Source organism: Morus notabilis, unplaced genomic scaffold, assembly GCF_000414095.1.
Source record: "Morus notabilis unplaced genomic scaffold, ASM41409v2 Scaffold2224, whole genome shotgun sequence".
Lineage (NCBI taxonomy): Eukaryota > Viridiplantae > Streptophyta > Magnoliopsida > Rosales > Moraceae > Morus > Morus notabilis.
Window position 1 is genome coordinate 37,609 of NW_010367012.1, and position 16,675 is coordinate 54,283.

The 16,675-nt window shown below is 35.8% G+C and overlaps 2 protein-coding genes across 2 annotated transcripts; both read right to left on the reverse strand.

The window, feature by feature from the left end:
- Positions 1-4,393: 4,393 nt before the first annotated feature.
- On the reverse strand, positions 4,394-6,512 carry LOC21395005 (cyclin-dependent kinases regulatory subunit 1). Its single transcript, XM_010111621.2, has 4 exons — positions 6,419-6,512; positions 6,169-6,317; positions 5,987-6,047; positions 4,394-4,827 (listed from the first exon to the last, which is right to left on the reverse strand). Exons 2-4 carry the CDS (start codon positions 6,219-6,221, stop codon positions 4,693-4,695), a joined length of 249 nt encoding a protein of 82 aa, XP_010109923.1. The 5' UTR covers positions 6,222-6,317; positions 6,419-6,512; the 3' UTR covers positions 4,394-4,692.
- A 3,195-nt stretch (positions 6,513-9,707) lies between these two features.
- Positions 9,708-16,415, reverse strand: LOC21395006. The gene is made up of 18 exons (XM_024174446.1): positions 14,982-16,415; positions 14,799-14,885; positions 14,502-14,706; positions 14,292-14,400; positions 13,962-14,054; positions 13,748-13,829; positions 13,605-13,664; positions 13,468-13,520; positions 13,080-13,246; positions 12,002-12,212; positions 11,760-11,817; positions 11,577-11,633; positions 11,239-11,487; positions 10,932-10,996; positions 10,757-10,813; positions 10,576-10,669; positions 10,354-10,494; positions 9,708-10,275 (listed from the first exon to the last, which is right to left on the reverse strand). Exons 1-18 carry the CDS (start codon positions 16,224-16,226, stop codon positions 10,180-10,182), a joined length of 3,129 nt encoding a protein of 1,042 aa, XP_024030214.1. The 5' UTR covers positions 16,227-16,415; the 3' UTR covers positions 9,708-10,179.
- Between the last annotated feature and the right edge of the window lie 260 nt (positions 16,416-16,675).

The following is a 16,675-nucleotide window of genomic DNA, read 5'->3' on the forward strand; positions in this document are numbered from 1 at the left end:
GCGCTGGCCGGGCGCTGGGCGGGTGTTGGGGCGCGCGATGGGGCGCGCGCGGGGCATGCCTGGGCTTTTTAGTGCTTACAATAATATTTAATTGTGTAAAAAAATATTTAATTGTGGAATGTCGTTTTCTCCTGATTGAACGACGTGTCATTCCCTCCTCATTCAAATCGACTTAAAAAAAATCTCTCTCCTCCTCTTTCACCTTATTAGAGGAGCATGATAAAGAATTTCAAATCCACCACTGTACTTATCTGTGAGCCAATTAATCAAATCAATCAAGAATCAGCCCCTCTCTCTCTTAGAGTTAGTGAGGATTTGTTATTTCCGTTACAACTGTCAATTAGCTTTGCTTAGATATAATTATTATTGTAGCCTTCTTCTGTTAGTTTGTTAGCCTGAGTATATATATAGTTGTCAAACCATTGTAAAGAGACGAGAAGATTGAATGAGAATTTTATTTTCCTCTCCTTCATTTTTCTCTGTTATCGTGATATGGTATAAAAGCAAATTTTCGCTGCTCAATCTCTTCGTCAATCGATAGATCTTCTTTGGTTTGATTCTTCATTTATCTCTAATCCTTGATTCTTCGATTTTGTCTGAGTAGATTATCGATCTTTGGTCTTTTTCTTTGAATTCTATGAAAACTCCAAAATCTAGTAGTTCCATCATGTCAATCGGCAAATCCGCATTGACGATCCTCTGAGTCCTTACTATCATCACCAGGCTGATAGTCTTCATCTTTTTCTTGTTTCTCAGTTGCTCACAGGAGATAACTATGCCTCCTGGAGTGGAGCAATGACAATTGTCATCTCTATGAAGAACAATTTAGGGTTCATCGATGGCTCTATCACCAAACTAGAAGGTACTAATCTGAATCTTCTTAATTCATGGATTAGGAACAACAATGTAGTGATTTCGTGGATACTGAACTCTGTGTCTAAAGAGATTTCTGCTAGTATTATATTTTCAGAGTCTACTTTTGAAATCTAGTTGGATCTTAAGGATCGCTTCCAACAGAGTAATGGACTTAGGATTTTTCAATTACATCATGAATTGGTGAATCATAGCCATGAACAAAACTCTGTCAGTGTGTATTTTACAAAACTAAAGGCTTTGTGGGAAGAGCTGGGCAATTTTAGGCTTGTTTGTACATGTGGAAAATGCACATGCGGTGGAGTTAAGGAGCTTAACTCTTATTATCATAAGGAATACATTATGCCATTCCTCATGGGGCTCAATGATTCCTTTGCTCAAGTTAGGGGTCAGTTGCTTTTAAGGTTTTCTCTTTGATTTCTCAAGAAGAGCGTCAGAGAACAGTTGGTCAGTAAAATTCAGGCACTAATTCTACTAATGGAATGGCGTTTGCTGTTAAGAATGATAGCTTAAAAGGATATGGCAACAACACGCACATTCACAATCCTGAAAGCAATAAAGGCCATAAGAAAGACAGACTTTTATGCACTCACTGCAACTATCATGGCCACACTGTTGAAAGGTGCTACAAGTCTGAAAAATCAGTCCAACAATCAGACTGTGGTTGTAATCAGATATCTAATTAGTCCAATCTACTTGAGAAAAGCAACAGGGACATTGGAGGCACTGAGAATTTCTTCCAGAGCCTTCACAAGACTCAGTATCACCAGTCATCTGTCTTCTTTTGCTAAGACCAATGAACAACAAGATGGTCCTCCATTGTACCTCATACTTTATAGGTACATGTTTCTCTATTTCTGTGATCCCTCTATTGTCTTCTTCGAAATGTGGGATAGTGGACTCAGGGGTTTCTAGACATATTTGTTCGAATGCAAATGCTTTTACCTCTATGAGGCCTATAAAGAATTCTACTATCACCTTGCCAAATCATACACATATTTGTTAGTGATGAAGTTGTTGATGGATTTATCATACTTATGCCTATTCGGTCCCACCATCAGCTTGTGGATATGTTTACAAAGTCTCTACCTTTTGTCTTGTTATCCTCACTCTTATTCAAGATGGTTGTTAAGAACATTCACAATCCATCTTAACGGGGAGTTTTAGAGTTAGAGATTTGTTATTTCTATTACAACTGTCAATTAGCTTTGTTTAGCTATAATTATTATTGTAGCCTTCTTTTGTTAGTTTGTTAGCTTGAGTATATATATAGTTGTCAAACCAGTGTAAAGAGCCGAGCAAGATTGAATGAGAATTTTAGGGTGTGTTTGGAATTGATTTTAAATTATTTTTTTAAAATATTTTTACACGTCTTTTGAGACTTGAAAATGAAAGCGGTCTGCAAGCCTTATTCATTTAGCAAATATTTTAAAAATAAAAATGAAAACAAAAAACAGAGACAATAATTTTTGTGAAGAAATTAAAAAACGGTTAAAAATTATTTTCTTTTTCTTATTTTTATTTTCTAATATTTATCAATAATATTATAATATATAAATTAATAATTATAATAAAATATAATATTATTTTTTTATTATATTCAAAATAATTTCTTAAAAAACTAACTAAGTACACTTTTAAATTCAGTGTTAAAATAGTTTTATTTTTACTTTTATATTGAAAACAAATCATTTTAAAAACGTCGCCGGGTCCTTATTTTCCTCAACTTCGTTTTTTTCTGTTCTCGTAATACTCTCTACATAGAAATTTCAAAAAAAACCGTAAACGAACCATCAACTATGACCACGAGCAACTCCGACCCACCTCACTTGTCATCACCACCACAATCCCCCCGCGTCTTCTCCGAATCCGACGAGGTCCACCTCCTCAAAACCTTCCGCAAGATCTCCAAATCCTCCTCATGCTCGTCGTTTTCCAATTCGCCATCGTCGTTGTCGTCGTTAACCATCACTTCCCAACACTTGGACCTCATCGAATCCTCTCTGGGGCTCAGATTCAGCCACACCCAGATCATCGACAAGCTCCGCCGCCTCAAGCTCAAGTACCACCGCCAGGCCAGGACGAAGTCCCTCATCCGGACCCACCACGACCTCCGCCTCCACAGAATCTCCCGCAGTATCTGGGGCAGGATAAACATTAACTCCGCAAAACGACATATAGCTTTTCACCAGGAGAAGGGAGAGAATAATACTGATGCTGCTGCTGTTGGGTTGGAGGATTTCCCTTTCTTGAAGGAGGAATTCTCTCGGATTCTGCCGGAAAATGGGGTTTGGAAACAAGGGTTGAAGTGTTTGGGAGCAGAGAAAATGAGGGGATTTAATGAGGAGTGGATGTTGGTGAGGAAGGAAGAGGCTGAGTTGAGGGCTAAGAGGGCTGAGTTGGAGAAGGAGCTGATTCACTTGCTGGTTCCGCCATTTGGATCTTCCTCCATATCATGATTTACTTCTCTTCTATTGTATTGTTCTCAAAACTTTTTTTAGGTGTAATCTTTTTTTTTTCCTTTTCTTTTTAACTTTTTCTGAGTAATCTCTTTGTATGGTTCATCACAAATCCAATTGAGTAATCCCTTTGTAAGGTTTATTTCAAAAAAGGAAACTAAATTGATGTGTTTGTGGTAAGTAACAATACTGTTAAGTAGGAACTAGTAATTTAAATTAATCCTTACTACTTACTAGACTATAACCACGAGGAATATGAACGGTAGAATTGCCTCCTGAATGAGATCTGGTTGTGAATCCAATTTTGCTTGCTTGTGTGTTTAATCCCATCTTGGAGGTATGTACAAAACATTTGAAATTTGGAAGTAAATCTTTATAAATCCTGAAACTGTAGTTAAGATACACAACTTTCTAAAAAAAAAAAAAAAGACATTGGTGAAGTGTGCAGTATTCAATCTAACATGGAAGATAACAGCTTAAGGCTCAGCTTGATTGTAGTGATTCAAGGCATACGAGACGATGGTGTGGCAATAGCTGAGAACGATAGAGCTACATTGTGGAGAAATGAAATAAATCATATTGATCTCGTATTCTCATTCATGATCTAAGGAGTCATAACAGATTTCCAGAAATGGGCGATAAAAATTTTGGGTTTTTTTTTTTCTTTGGTCCACCTTTTACTCATTTGAAACCCAACATTTTAAAAATCGGTGTAAACCCCAATTCATCTAAAGAAACGTTAAAACAATCTAACAACTCATTATAAAAATAGAATAATATAACAGAGTGAAAACTCAAACAAAGCTTATTGGACCTTTATTTCAAACAAAATTTCAGATATTTGACGCCAACCCTTAAAAAAAAAAAAAAAAAAAAAATAGTTTGATAATGATGTTACGGCCCCGTTCACTTCGCTGATTCGAATTTAGAATTTAAGTTTTTCTACAGTAAAAAACTCTCATAAACAATCACATCTAATTTTTTTACTACAGTAAAAATTCTCACATAAAGTCACATATCAACTCGAATTCTAAACTCAAATCAGCGAAATGAACAAGATCTGAATCACAACATAAAATACGAGAGGCTTACATAACAAGAAAGCAGTAGCGGATAAACCTAAACTGTCAATATAGTCTTTCAGCAGTACAAACGACACAAAATCATCCAAAGCTCCGGTTTAACAAAAGTAGTAGGTGAAATTCTCCGAATGGGAGAACTATATAGCCCAAGTACACATATATCATACCATTCAAACTTCTTTAAACAAACATACTTCTCAAGTAACTAGTATCTCATTTCCAGATACTTAAAACATGAAATCTATAACATTGAATACTTCTTAGGAAACAAGTTCAGCTTAGGCTTGGTTCTCCTGCTGCTGCTGTTGATAGTTGAGAGGCCTCCTGAAGAGCATGATGTGTGGCTCAGGGCGATGGATGGCATAGTGAACCCACCCGCGACTCTGCTGTACACCAATGGCGCGCCATTCATTCTGAAATTCAAATCACAGAAAAAAATATATATATCATGACAAGAACATCAAAAATTCAAAATCAAAGTGACGCAGCAACCTACAAAAGCAAAGGAATAAAAAACCCTGAAACATGAGGACACAACGAGCCTTATTTTTTAGATTGTATTAACTAAAGGAGAATTACAGAGAAACACTCTCTGCAAATACACTTCAAAAGCTTAGCCAAACAATCTGATCTGAAAATAGCACAAGTCTGATAAAAGCAAAAAAAAAACTGAAACTAAACAATCCAAAGGACACAGCATTTGGCTAAACGAGAAAACAAACAAAAGTAACTGGGTAGAAGAAATGACAAATTTCACTTGGAGTTATTTTACAAATGCTTTGCATCACAAAGACACTAAAGAGAAACCGAAGTTGACAGGTGAACAACATGAGTACATTATCATATGTAGCTTCATAGTAACTTAAGTTTATTTCGGTTCTAAAAGTGCTTCAACGCATTGCATTCTCAATTTAAACAAAACAGTTCTACAAAATCGTAGTGGGCCAAACAGGAAAATTATTTGCTTGATCCAGTCACTGAAACAATTAATTTTCTATCATAGTATCATACTTTTGCTTTTGAAATAGAATATGAAAGAAGACACAAACAATAAAGCCCGACACTTTACAACTCAAACATTCAAATACAAAAAAAGCATATAATTCCTATTATGATCTCATATTCCACTCTTACAAGAACAGATAAATTAAATAATGCTTAGACACTACGATGGTTTAAATTACTTATCCATCCACCATTATGCCAAATAATACCACTATATCACATGCTTTTGACACAATAAATGAATCCAAAAAAGACCTGCAAACGAAAATAATTACAAATGCTTTGATACAAGTATGGCATTAAATCAAAATAACACCAAAACAAATTTGGCTCCAAAATACAAAAATCTATAAAGAAGAAAAGTCAGCTATTCAATTTAAAAACACATTGTTGGGCCTTGTTACTAATTTTCCTTTACAATTACACAATCCAAGGGTACAAAGTTTCTTTCCATCTTCTTTTTAGTCCTCTTTCTCGGTAACCAAACAGGAAATTTTCTTCACAATAACCAGAAGAAAATAAATGGACATTTATTTTAAAAAAAATAAAAAAACCCTAAATACTTACTTCCGACAGTAAGCGATTCTTGGGAAGCAGTTTGGCTACCTCCGGAGGAAGAACGACATGCCTATATTTCACCGATTAACAGAAATCAAAGAGAACAAATCGAAAAAATAAATCAATTTCAATAACAAGAAAAAATGAAATGAAACTGAAAAATCACGAAGAGAGAGAGAGAGAGAGAGTACCTATACTCGTAAGTGTCATCGAAATACTTCTCGGAGTACTGGATCTGACCCATATCACTTGTCGTTGGTCACAGAAACTCTTCTTCTTCTTCACAGAAATTCGAATGCTAGGGTTTTTTTTTTCTTCGGACGAAAAAATCTCGATGAATCTGGGAAGAATACCAAACGAAAATGGAAAATCAAACAATTATATGTAAAAATTATGAGAAACGAAACGCAAATAGTCGAGAAGGATTCAGTAGAAGAATACCAGTGGCTGTAAGAGAGAGAGAGAGGGAAATGGGAATTGAAATGAAAGCGAAATCGTGAGGAAATGAGGAATTTTAAGCAAGGGTTTGGTGGGAGCGGACTCTATATATAAATTAAAAAAATTATTTATATATATAATATATTTTTTGAAAAAGGATTTATTATTTGTTTTTAGTTTATTTCGACTTTTTATATTAAGAAAATTCTGGAGTAAGGGAGGCACCTGCCTGCCTCGTGCGTTTTTTTTTTTTTTCTTTTTATTTGAATTTCAAAATTTGAAAATATTCTCCCGCTATATATTAATAATTGGTTTGCAACTTAAAAGTGTTGTCGATTCCAACGGTAAAACAACACCAGAAGTAAAATAAAATAAAATTATTTTTTGAGGGGGGAGGATCACTCTCGGAAATGCTAATTAACATAAGAAGATAGACAAGTCCTTTGAAAATAAAAATATTTTTCTCTTTTTTTTCTTTTGCATTTTTTATTTGTGAATTTCACGTGTAGAGTTCCGTTAGGAATTTGTCAAACGTTAACAATTTCACTATTGTATTGTAAAAATATCTTTATCTTTAAAAAAAAAAAGAAATCAAGAATTGAAGGATGTGTCCAAATTAAAAATATGGCCAAACTATCAATTAATGAACAATTCAAGGACTAATTGGGTCAATTATCTTTTTTTTTCAATTTGAATTATTTTCACCAATACCCTTGAAGATATGTACTTGTCTTATTTTGACTCTTAAAATGACGCTATTATGATATTACATAAATATATAATTTTGCATTTATTCGTTAATAAAATTTTCTATTTTAAATCGAATTATGCACGTGAAGAATTAGAAATGGTAACTAGAAAATTGGTCACATTAAGACGTTTGGTTCATGAATTCAGAATTATGATTCATAATTATTTTTGTTTTACGTATATTTTTTTTGAGAAAAAATATTATAGCGAACTACGAACCATAATTCGAATCATGACATGAATCTCTCTACCAAACGCACGCTAAAATTGATATGTAGTCGCTCTTACTTTGAATATTAGGTCTCGTTTTTCCTTTACTATACTTGAAGATTTCAAAGGGTCAAATTTGAATCGAGGAATCTCTATTACGAATCAAGCATGAGTGTCGATGAATAGGCAAAAATTTTCTATTCGAAGAAAACGGACCCCAATACGAAGTCTTTGTGGCATTTAGAGCATAGATTCATGGTGGTCGACTCCCAAAGAACTCATGTCACGCCAAAGGCAGTGACCCTCTAATACTTGGCAACTATTCTCTTTCGCCATAGATGCACTTGGAGCATTTGAATTAGAGAGTGATCTTAGTTTAGAATTCAAATCTTAGTTTAAGATTCAAACTGACTTTTGGGAGAGAAAAATTCAAGGACAATTCAAACTATTAACAATGGTTCAAGGACAACTCAAATTGTTGATTTTAGAATTCACTTCCCCCGCTAAATTTTAACAGTCCGAATTGTTATCAGCAGTCCAATAGTTCTAGATTCTACTTTTTTCTCTTAATTTTGAATCTTAAAAATGTCATAATTTATTCGTTTAATTTCGATTGAGATGATTTTTTTAATGTGTTCATATTAAAGAGAGAAACAAATCCCCACCCATATTGCATATTTTTTAATGTCATTTATAATGAGATTTTATAAGTTTTGTTACAAAACTCTAATGACATTTTTCAACACTTTATCCAAATACAGTTTGGATTTTATTCTCAATTTAAATTACAATTTATTTGCATATCCAGACAACAATTTAAATCACAATTCAGATTCTACAGTTATAACTAAAAAAGTTTAAATTTACACAGTTTGAATTGTTAAACCAAACAAGTCCATGGTGTCTCTATTTAGAGGTTGTTTGGTTGAGGGATTCGTTCTCTGATTCGAATCATGGTTCGTGGTTTACAGTATTTTCTCTCACAAAAAATACACGTAAATCAAAAATAATTCTAATCACATGATTCTAATCCATGAACCAAACGTCTCCTGTTTTCTTAGCTAGGTGGCCACCATCAATTGACTCTACAATGGATGAAAAAGGTCTCTTTCCCCAATGTGAGGGCAATGCAAGGGCAAAGTAAAATGAGCGCATATTCTTCGGAAAAATTGGTGAAAATAACCTTTTTTATTTTACACATTTATCAAACTAAGTAAAAGCCTTTTCTATAATCTTGTCATCTTTTTGTGGGTATATGTAGGAATCTTTTTTAAGAGCCTTCCAAACTAAGAGAGATACAAGAAAATTGAAGGCAATAATAACAATATATCTGACCAAATCCATCTTCATTATGCTTTTGAAAATCGTTTGGCATTAAATTTAGGAGTGAAAATCAGTGACCTGATTAACCCTCCTAATCCATCCAAACTTTACAAAGTGAATTGGTTAACACTAACATAAACCATACCTTAAACTTAGGTAACCCACTCAACCTAAAGGCCTATTTGACTCATATGTTTAAATCAGTTATTCTTGATTTTAAAATTTAAAATTCAAATTTTTTGTAATTTTTTGTGAAAAACACTGTAACAAAATTAAAACCATGAGTTTAAAACACATCAAACAAACGAGATCTAGATCATTAACTGGGTTTGGGTTCAAGTTATTCAACCCAAGGAAAACCCAATCCGTCTAATTAAAGTTTTTATAAATTCATAAAAATATTTCAAAAAGTATAAAATTGTAAAATCATATATCAGATTTAGAATATTTACATCAGATATATTAATGAATGTTTCGAGATTAGTATTGTTCAGCATGTTGGTTCATATTTCGTACATCTAAATTAGAGGATCTCTATTTTCTTTAATTTTCGTTATGATTTGTTATTTTTGTATTTAAACTTCTATTTTTATTTGTTTTATTGTAATTCTTAAGTCTCGTTCATTTCAGTGATTCGAGTTTTCAGTTATAAATTTCTACAGTTAAAAACTTTCAGAAAACGTCACATTTAATTTTTTCTGCTACAGTTAAAAACTCTAAAAAAATGTCACATCTCAACTCGAATTGAAAACTCGAATCCGCGAATGAGAACTTAGAGTTACATGAATAAATGAATTAATAAGTGAATTGTAACTTTCGAAACCTACCCAATTGCTTAGCTTTAATTAGATTGCAGCACAAGAAGCAACTGTGGATGAAAAGTCCAACCAAAATGCTAGGGCAAGGCTCTCGATACTTTTCTAATTAGGAATGTAACTGCATATTCTAGTACATAGAAAAGACAATTCATTCAAAAATTTGAACTTCAGCAATCACAGAAATGAATAGATATCATCAAATTCCAATGCCTCCCAACTTCTTCACTCAATTGTTTACATACTGAGATCAAAATCAGAGAAACTTTAAACTTAAGAAATCAAAATCTGACAAGGCTTTTGGACTAGTCTCAGAGAAAGGAAAACATTGGAGAAGTAAAAAAGTAATTACTTTCATTTTAGCTTTGGTTCCTCTATCTATCGGCTACAAAATTTTGCTAAGGTCCTCTGAATTCCTCCTCCTAGTTCTATGTTCTCATCTATATCAGATATCTCCCTCCTCTAGTTTTCTATATATCCCAAAAAGGAAACAGCTCGGAAAATTGTGTAGTTATACGAAACTGTTCTCAGTTCTCATGTACACCAAAAAGAAAAAGCAAGGACCCTGTACATTTGAAGGAAAAGGCTCCGACCTTGGAGAAATAGTTGCTTCTCCGTTCCGAAAAGAGAGAAATACTAGCGAACAAACATCCAACAAACACCATCTTATCTCCCAAGAATTCGGCACTTCGGGACTGACTTCCTCAGTACTGATGTCCCTTGGAAGATCATCATTTGGTATTGTTTTTTGAAATGGTTTAGCTGTAACAAAAATATATTGGTTAACAGTCTTAAACTTTTTATATATATCAAAAGGGAGAAAAATAATGATTCACTCACCTCATCTTGGGTTAACCTACTAAAACCAAATTTATTGGTCCATATTGATTCTGCCTCATCAGCAGCTGGTAGCACAAGATTTTTCACGTTCAAGAAGGCAAGAAATCTCTCAAAACATGAAAATAAGGCTTGGAAGTAACCCTAAAAGAAAATAAAAGTTCATCACTTTCATTTGTTGGAGATCAAACAGAAGAAGAAAATGAAGTAAAAACACAGCCAAACCTGTCCTTGGTATTCAGCACTCGTTGCCACCAAAGGAAGCTCTGCCACTTCTGAACCATAAATACGAAATATTCCAGCTGAAACAAGGCATTGGCTGAAATACAAGCAATTAGCACTATAGATTAACCAGTAACCACCTAGAAAAAAATAATACAACAACATATTCAGGCATATTTCTTACTTGACTGTCAGTATTGCACAGTACATCCGACTAAAATCCTGGCCCATGATGCTGTTTCTGTAAAATTAGTCAATCTTAATAGTCAAAAAATAAGTTCCAATCCATAATGCAGAATCATTCACAAACGAAGCAAGCAGATTGGCATTGGATTAAATAAGTAGATACTATTACTCACCCATATAGCAATTCCGGAATCAAGTCGCGATGTGTGGCGGAATCAGTTATTGGAGCAAACTGATCCTACAGCAGAAAGTAGAAAACCAATTAGTACTTAACATGAAAATAGAACTCAAAACTCTCGACACAAGACCACAAGTGGTGGCAACAGCCAAAGGCACTTTACTAAGAGGATCAAAAGAAAGGCGCATAAAAAGCAACAGAAATTGTCAATTAGCGGCTTAAACATCCAACAGAAACATGTTGAACATTGTTTGAAAAAAACTTCTCTAACATATATAAACATACAACCAATGAACACTCACATGGAAGATGGCGACAGCCTTGGAGAGCAGTAATTCTGTCTCTTCATCAGAAGCTATTGTTCCATTCAGTATTCTCCATTTAACATCAACTTCCGCCGCACACTGCGAACCTTCATCTCTGTGCTTCTTCTTTATAACATTGAGAAGATTATTTGGAACCTTCTCTTCTCCATGGACAACTAATTTCTCCAAAGCTGCATTAATTCTGTGACAGTCTTTGCAGCAGAACCACATCCCAGTTGGCAGTTCCTGGTACACAAGCATTTTCAACCTTGAGTAAATGATTCTAAGAATAAATTAAAATGGTCAAAAATAAGAACAAAGTGAATGAGGGGCACCTTGAGATCTTGCATTCCACGATCCTTCAAACAGCCCACATGAAACTCCTTCTCACACTGGGGAAAAAAATTATTTAGAAAATAAGAACCACTATGGTTAGTTATAAATCCATAAACAAGGCATTTTGAGGTTTAAGAGTAGACGGTAAAAAAATATAGAACCTTCGGTCTTAAAATATATACCTGATCACAAAAAAGGACCGTCTGGGGCCCAAAATCAGATTTGCTGAAATCATGACCTCTACAAATGCAAAGATGAGAATATATTAAACAGTAAAGACAACAACATGGCTTGCGACAGTCAGGAGCAAACATTTAACACATCATGTCCGTTCATAACAAAAATATTTGCTGCTTCAACAAAATTATGGCAAGGAAAAGTCATCTAGTAATAGATAAAATGTTAACTTAAAAGGACGACATACCCACACAGTGCACATCCACCAAAATCAACTTCTCCACTATTCATAATACGGATGCAACGGTTGGTAATCTGTTCTATAGGATCAATACCTAGGACCCTTCCAGCTGCACGGGCATTGGCGTTATGCTCCACATACTTTACATTTGAATACTGATTCTCGCATAATTGGCAGTACCAAGTACCGGTAGAGGTGCTAGGTAGATTAATACACCCTGTAATGGCCAAAAAAAGTCATGACGTTAACAGGTAGTTTGAAGTTCAACAATGCAAACATTGATCAATTAAAGAAGCAAAGATATAAAAGACCACACCTGTGGAGAAAGTGATAAACCATCAAATTCAAGGAAATATAAATGCAGAAGTTAATAGCAAAAACATAATAGTAGAAATGAGTATAAAAAGAGGCAAGAAGCTAAAGGTACAGAGTGCTTCACAAGTATATCGAAAGACATATGCAACAGGGAAAAAAAAAGATACAGAAAGAAATTACATCGCATTATTCAACGTTCTAAATGGTCTAAAGCTGAGAATTGTTTCGGCATGCAAGTGCAGACGCAAGAAATGGACTGAAGAAAAACAGGTCTACTATATCACATCTTGTAATTCTTTTACCACGAGTTTATCAGTCTTGTGCAATTAGCTACAGCCCAAGAAACAAGGAGAAAAATACAAACTAAAGAAGAGACGTGTGGACAAGAGAAAGAGAAGGGGACAATGCATTAGGGCTGGAATAGTTTTGCTTATTACAAAATTTCGGATCAATAGTTTTTTCTGTTCATCAATACAACAAAATTGTTGTCATATCATTTTTACCTATACTTTTACAGAAACTGCATTTCCAACCAATACGCATTTGAACTGGGTAGGGCTCCAAAGTTATGGATTAATGCACATTGTCTACATACAGACTAATCCTAACTTCACCTTTCTTTAATTATTTTCATAATTTTCCATATAAGAGGACCAACCAGGAATCCTAAAACTAAAAAGATCCAGGAATTTGGACATCTAAATTTATGCTAGAAGAGAGAGAGAAGAAAATGCAACACGACACCAACTGAAAGAAAAGTGAAACCCACGTTCATGAAAAGCCCTTGGACATCCATCACAGCACACGAGATCCCCTCCATCTTGACAGACAAAGCATAGATCATCATTTTTATGAGTAGAGACTTTGCGATCCCTTGATAGAGACAAGGATAATTCATGAAGAGACACTCCATTAGATGTGTAAATATGCAAGTATCTGCCAAACAAAATACGCCCAAGTCAAAACAAAAGATGACAAAAGAATGGTATCAAGTACCTAGAAGCTTCCTCGCAAAGGTAGGAGAGCCATCCAATAATTTTTTCTTAATGCCATCAGGCAATAAAAAGGGCATTAGTCTCTCAAATACTAATGAATTACTGGATCCTAGACCAAAAGTTTAGATCCAACCACCAAAATATTAGTGAACAGAGACTCACGGCTTCCGGCGGGATGCCCAACCGGCATGAGCTTCAAACTGTGAGGGGCTGACCTGGATTTGGGGTAGAAAAATAAATAAATAAACTATTGCCAGTATGGAAACGCGAAAATCAAATCCAGCATAGACTAAAAATACCTCAGAATTGCAGCAACTACAAATGATTCCAGACCCCATTATATAACCGACCAACAGTTTCTGCCAACAACATACGACTACAAATAATAAACAATTCTCAATAGAAATTGCTGAAAATTAAACTTGCTACTCTTTATTGATACCTGTCCACGAGAGTAATATGCCACTTCAGTTCCATCCGGCAATATATTTTCCTCGAAAACCAATTTATGCAACCGAATATCCCTTTATGTCAGAAAGCAAGTGAACAATTAGATTCAGGTTAGCAAAATAAATTCAGGGCAAGTATCTCAACAGAACATACCGCTAACTAAGAAAAGTGAACATATGTGAGAGAGAGAGAAAGAGAGAAATTACTTTCTAGTTATTCGTCCCTGACTCTTACTTTGTGATGAGTTGCACTTCGGCAAACTATAAGACAACTTTGGGGTGAAAACTGGTTTGGGTGACCTGAGAGAAGCTATCTAAATCATATGCTAGGAAAAATATAAAACATAAGAAAATTTTCTTTGCTCATAGATAACAAAATAGTTGAGGGCAATTCATTCAACAAGACAAACACCATTTTCATAGATATTATTACAGGAAAGATTCAAAGAACAACACATTCGTCTGCATATAACCATGGATAGCAACTATAAACAAATAAATTCTTGAACATGTTAACAACTTGAAAATAAAGCTTACTTGTCATTGTTGTCAGCAGTTCTGGCTACACTAGAGTGAGATTCTTTCAACTCCACGCATGAATTACAAAGTAGCGTTGCTTTCCTAGTACCAGCTTCAGGCATAGACCCTATAATATAATTCATTAAACACCAATGACCCTACATTGGCTAGCAAATGCAAAAGGACATTTTAATGCATTAAATTGGAGATATTGGACATAAAAGCAACCTTTGCAATGGAAACACTTAGTACACTTTCCAATCAATGAGCAACCAAGGACTCTTTGAACAGCTTCTTCCAAACTGATTAATGGAGAGTTTTGGCACGCGCTTATGACATCGCGGAGGGTGCTTCCGTTCTCCAAGTATATATACTCTGGCGGACGCTTATTTAAACTACCAGCGTGTAGCTCAAAAACAGTAGGAGTAACAACCTACATAAGTTCAATATTTAAAACTGAGACATTTGACATGTCATCTATAAACTTCAATGAAGAAACAAAATCAGCAGTTACACAGTTCTTACTTGCATTCCTTTACAACTTCCACAATGGCACACTATCCCAGAGCCTTTGATCACCCCTTGCAGTCCTAAATCTCCAGTTTCTCTTACCTGGAATATCGACAACTCATGGAAATGAACTTCCTATGGTGCTAGAATACACAGCAAAAAATGAAGACATTGTGAAAAGAAACCGGAAATTAATACCTTTGGGCCTCTTAAGTACCTCACGAGCTGTCCCTCGAGAATTCCTGTGTCAAGAAGTTCTTTCAATTTGGCTGGAAACTTCTTCCCTGCATTGAGAAACTTCTTCCCTGCATTGGGAAATTTCTTTGCAACCTTAACTGGCAGCGTGACCAACTGGCTACCGGTATTGTTATTTCTCTCTTTCACATAATTTTCCGCTGCTGGTTTCACCGCCTTGTCTGGCTTTGGCTTCAAAGCTGACCGAGTAAACCATCTTAACGGCTTTTTGGGCATCGTGTCTTCTATCTTATTTATGTCATTGACTGGAATTACCGATGCTTCGTCCAATGAAGCCTGTGTAAAATCGATTTTCTCTCCTTGGTCTTCCGAGGGCTTATCTTTGGACACGGGTTCTTCTACTAAAGGATTTGGGGGATCCATTTTCACTGCTTGCACTTCTTCCATGGGCTTATTATCTTCAAATAATTTTTCATCTCCTGAAGGCTCCGATTTCTTCAGTGTCTCTGTCTCTGGCTTTCGCCTGAAAACCATCCGAGTAAACCTTTTCAGAGGCTTTTCAGACCGTGCATTGTTCATGTCATCTATCGGAATCGCAGCTGCTTCACCCACTGGAGCATCTATGGGATGAATATTCCCCGCCTGCTCTTCGGTTGGCTTAATTTCGAACATGGCTGCATCCACTAAAGCCATTTCCGTTTCATTTATCTGCGTTTTCTCTTCAATGGGGTTAACGTTGCAAAAAGGTTCATGTACAGTATCAATTTTCTTTCTTTGCTCCTCCACAGCCTTATATCCCAACGGCTTTTCACCGTCGCTTCTCACTCCTTCCTCCTCCACAGACACAACCACACCACCATCCCTGTTTTCATCCTCCTTCGCCAAATCCTCCACCAAATCATCACTTCTGAGCTCGTCCCCCCCGCCGATTTCATCCTCCACCACCCCGCTCCACCTCTCAGCCGCCATCTCCAAATCATCACCGACGGCATCCACCACATCGCTCTTCGCCTCTTCCTCCTCACTCACGGCGTCGCCCTCCTTCGCCTCCGAGATCTTCAACCTCTTCTCTCTCCCTCCTTTACCGCCGTCATCCAAACACCCTACAATCTTCCTCGACGAGCGGGTCCGACCCAAAGACCCGCAAATCTCAGTCTGGACCTTGAGCGCAAACGCGAACTCGCGCTTTAGCCCCGCCCGGACCCGTGACAGCACCACGAACTCCTCCGAATCCGCGCCTTTCGCCATGGAAACTCCCCAATCGAAAAACAAATATATAAATAAAAAAAGATTCCAAAACCCTAAACAAATCCAAAAAAATCCTAAATCTCTCCTTCGGATTGAACCACGAACAAATAGCGGAAGAAAAAAAAATTACAAAAACCACTCGAAATCCCTGCGTCTGAGCATTAAAGATTGGAGGAAAAACCGCAGAATGGAAATCTGAGAGATAAATAAAGATTTCTAGGGTTTCTCAGAGAGAGAGAGAGAGAGAGAGAGAAGTAGAGATTTTCTAAGAGGATTATAAAGCTATGGTGGGGGAATAAGGAACGAGCGTATTTAGGTCGGTTTGGTTTCTCAGAAGAAGAAGAAGACCAACAGCTATACAGAGGGAGAGAAATTGGAGAGAAGAGAGAGGGAGAGAGAGATAAGTAATCCACCTATATATTTTTTATGACCAAAATGCCCCTATGAGT

Excerpts from the sequence above, each read along its gene's own strand:
- LOC21395005 (XM_010111621.2), bottom strand. The coding sequence starts at position 6,221 with ATGGGTCAGATCCAGTACTCCGAGAAGTATTTCGATGACACTTACGAG. Across the intron at positions 6,048-6,168 it reads GATGACACTTACGAGTATAG|GCATGTCGTTCTTCCTCCGG; the intron begins GTACTCTCTCTC and ends GGTGAAATATAG. Across the intron at positions 4,828-5,986 it reads AGAATCGCTTACTGTCGGAA|AATGAATGGCGCGCCATTGG; the intron begins GTAAGTATTTAG and ends TTTGAATTTCAG.
- LOC21395006 (XM_024174446.1), bottom strand. The coding sequence starts at position 16,226 with ATGGCGAAAGGCGCGGATTCGGAGGAGTTCGTGGTGCTGTCACGGGTC. Across the intron at positions 14,707-14,798 it reads GAAGTTGTAAAGGAATGCAA|GTTGTTACTCCTACTGTTTT; the intron begins GTAAGAACTGTG and ends GAACTTATGTAG. Across the intron at positions 13,521-13,604 it reads GTAGTTGCTGCAATTCTGAG|GTCAGCCCCTCACAGTTTGA; the intron begins GTATTTTTAGTC and ends CCCCAAATCCAG.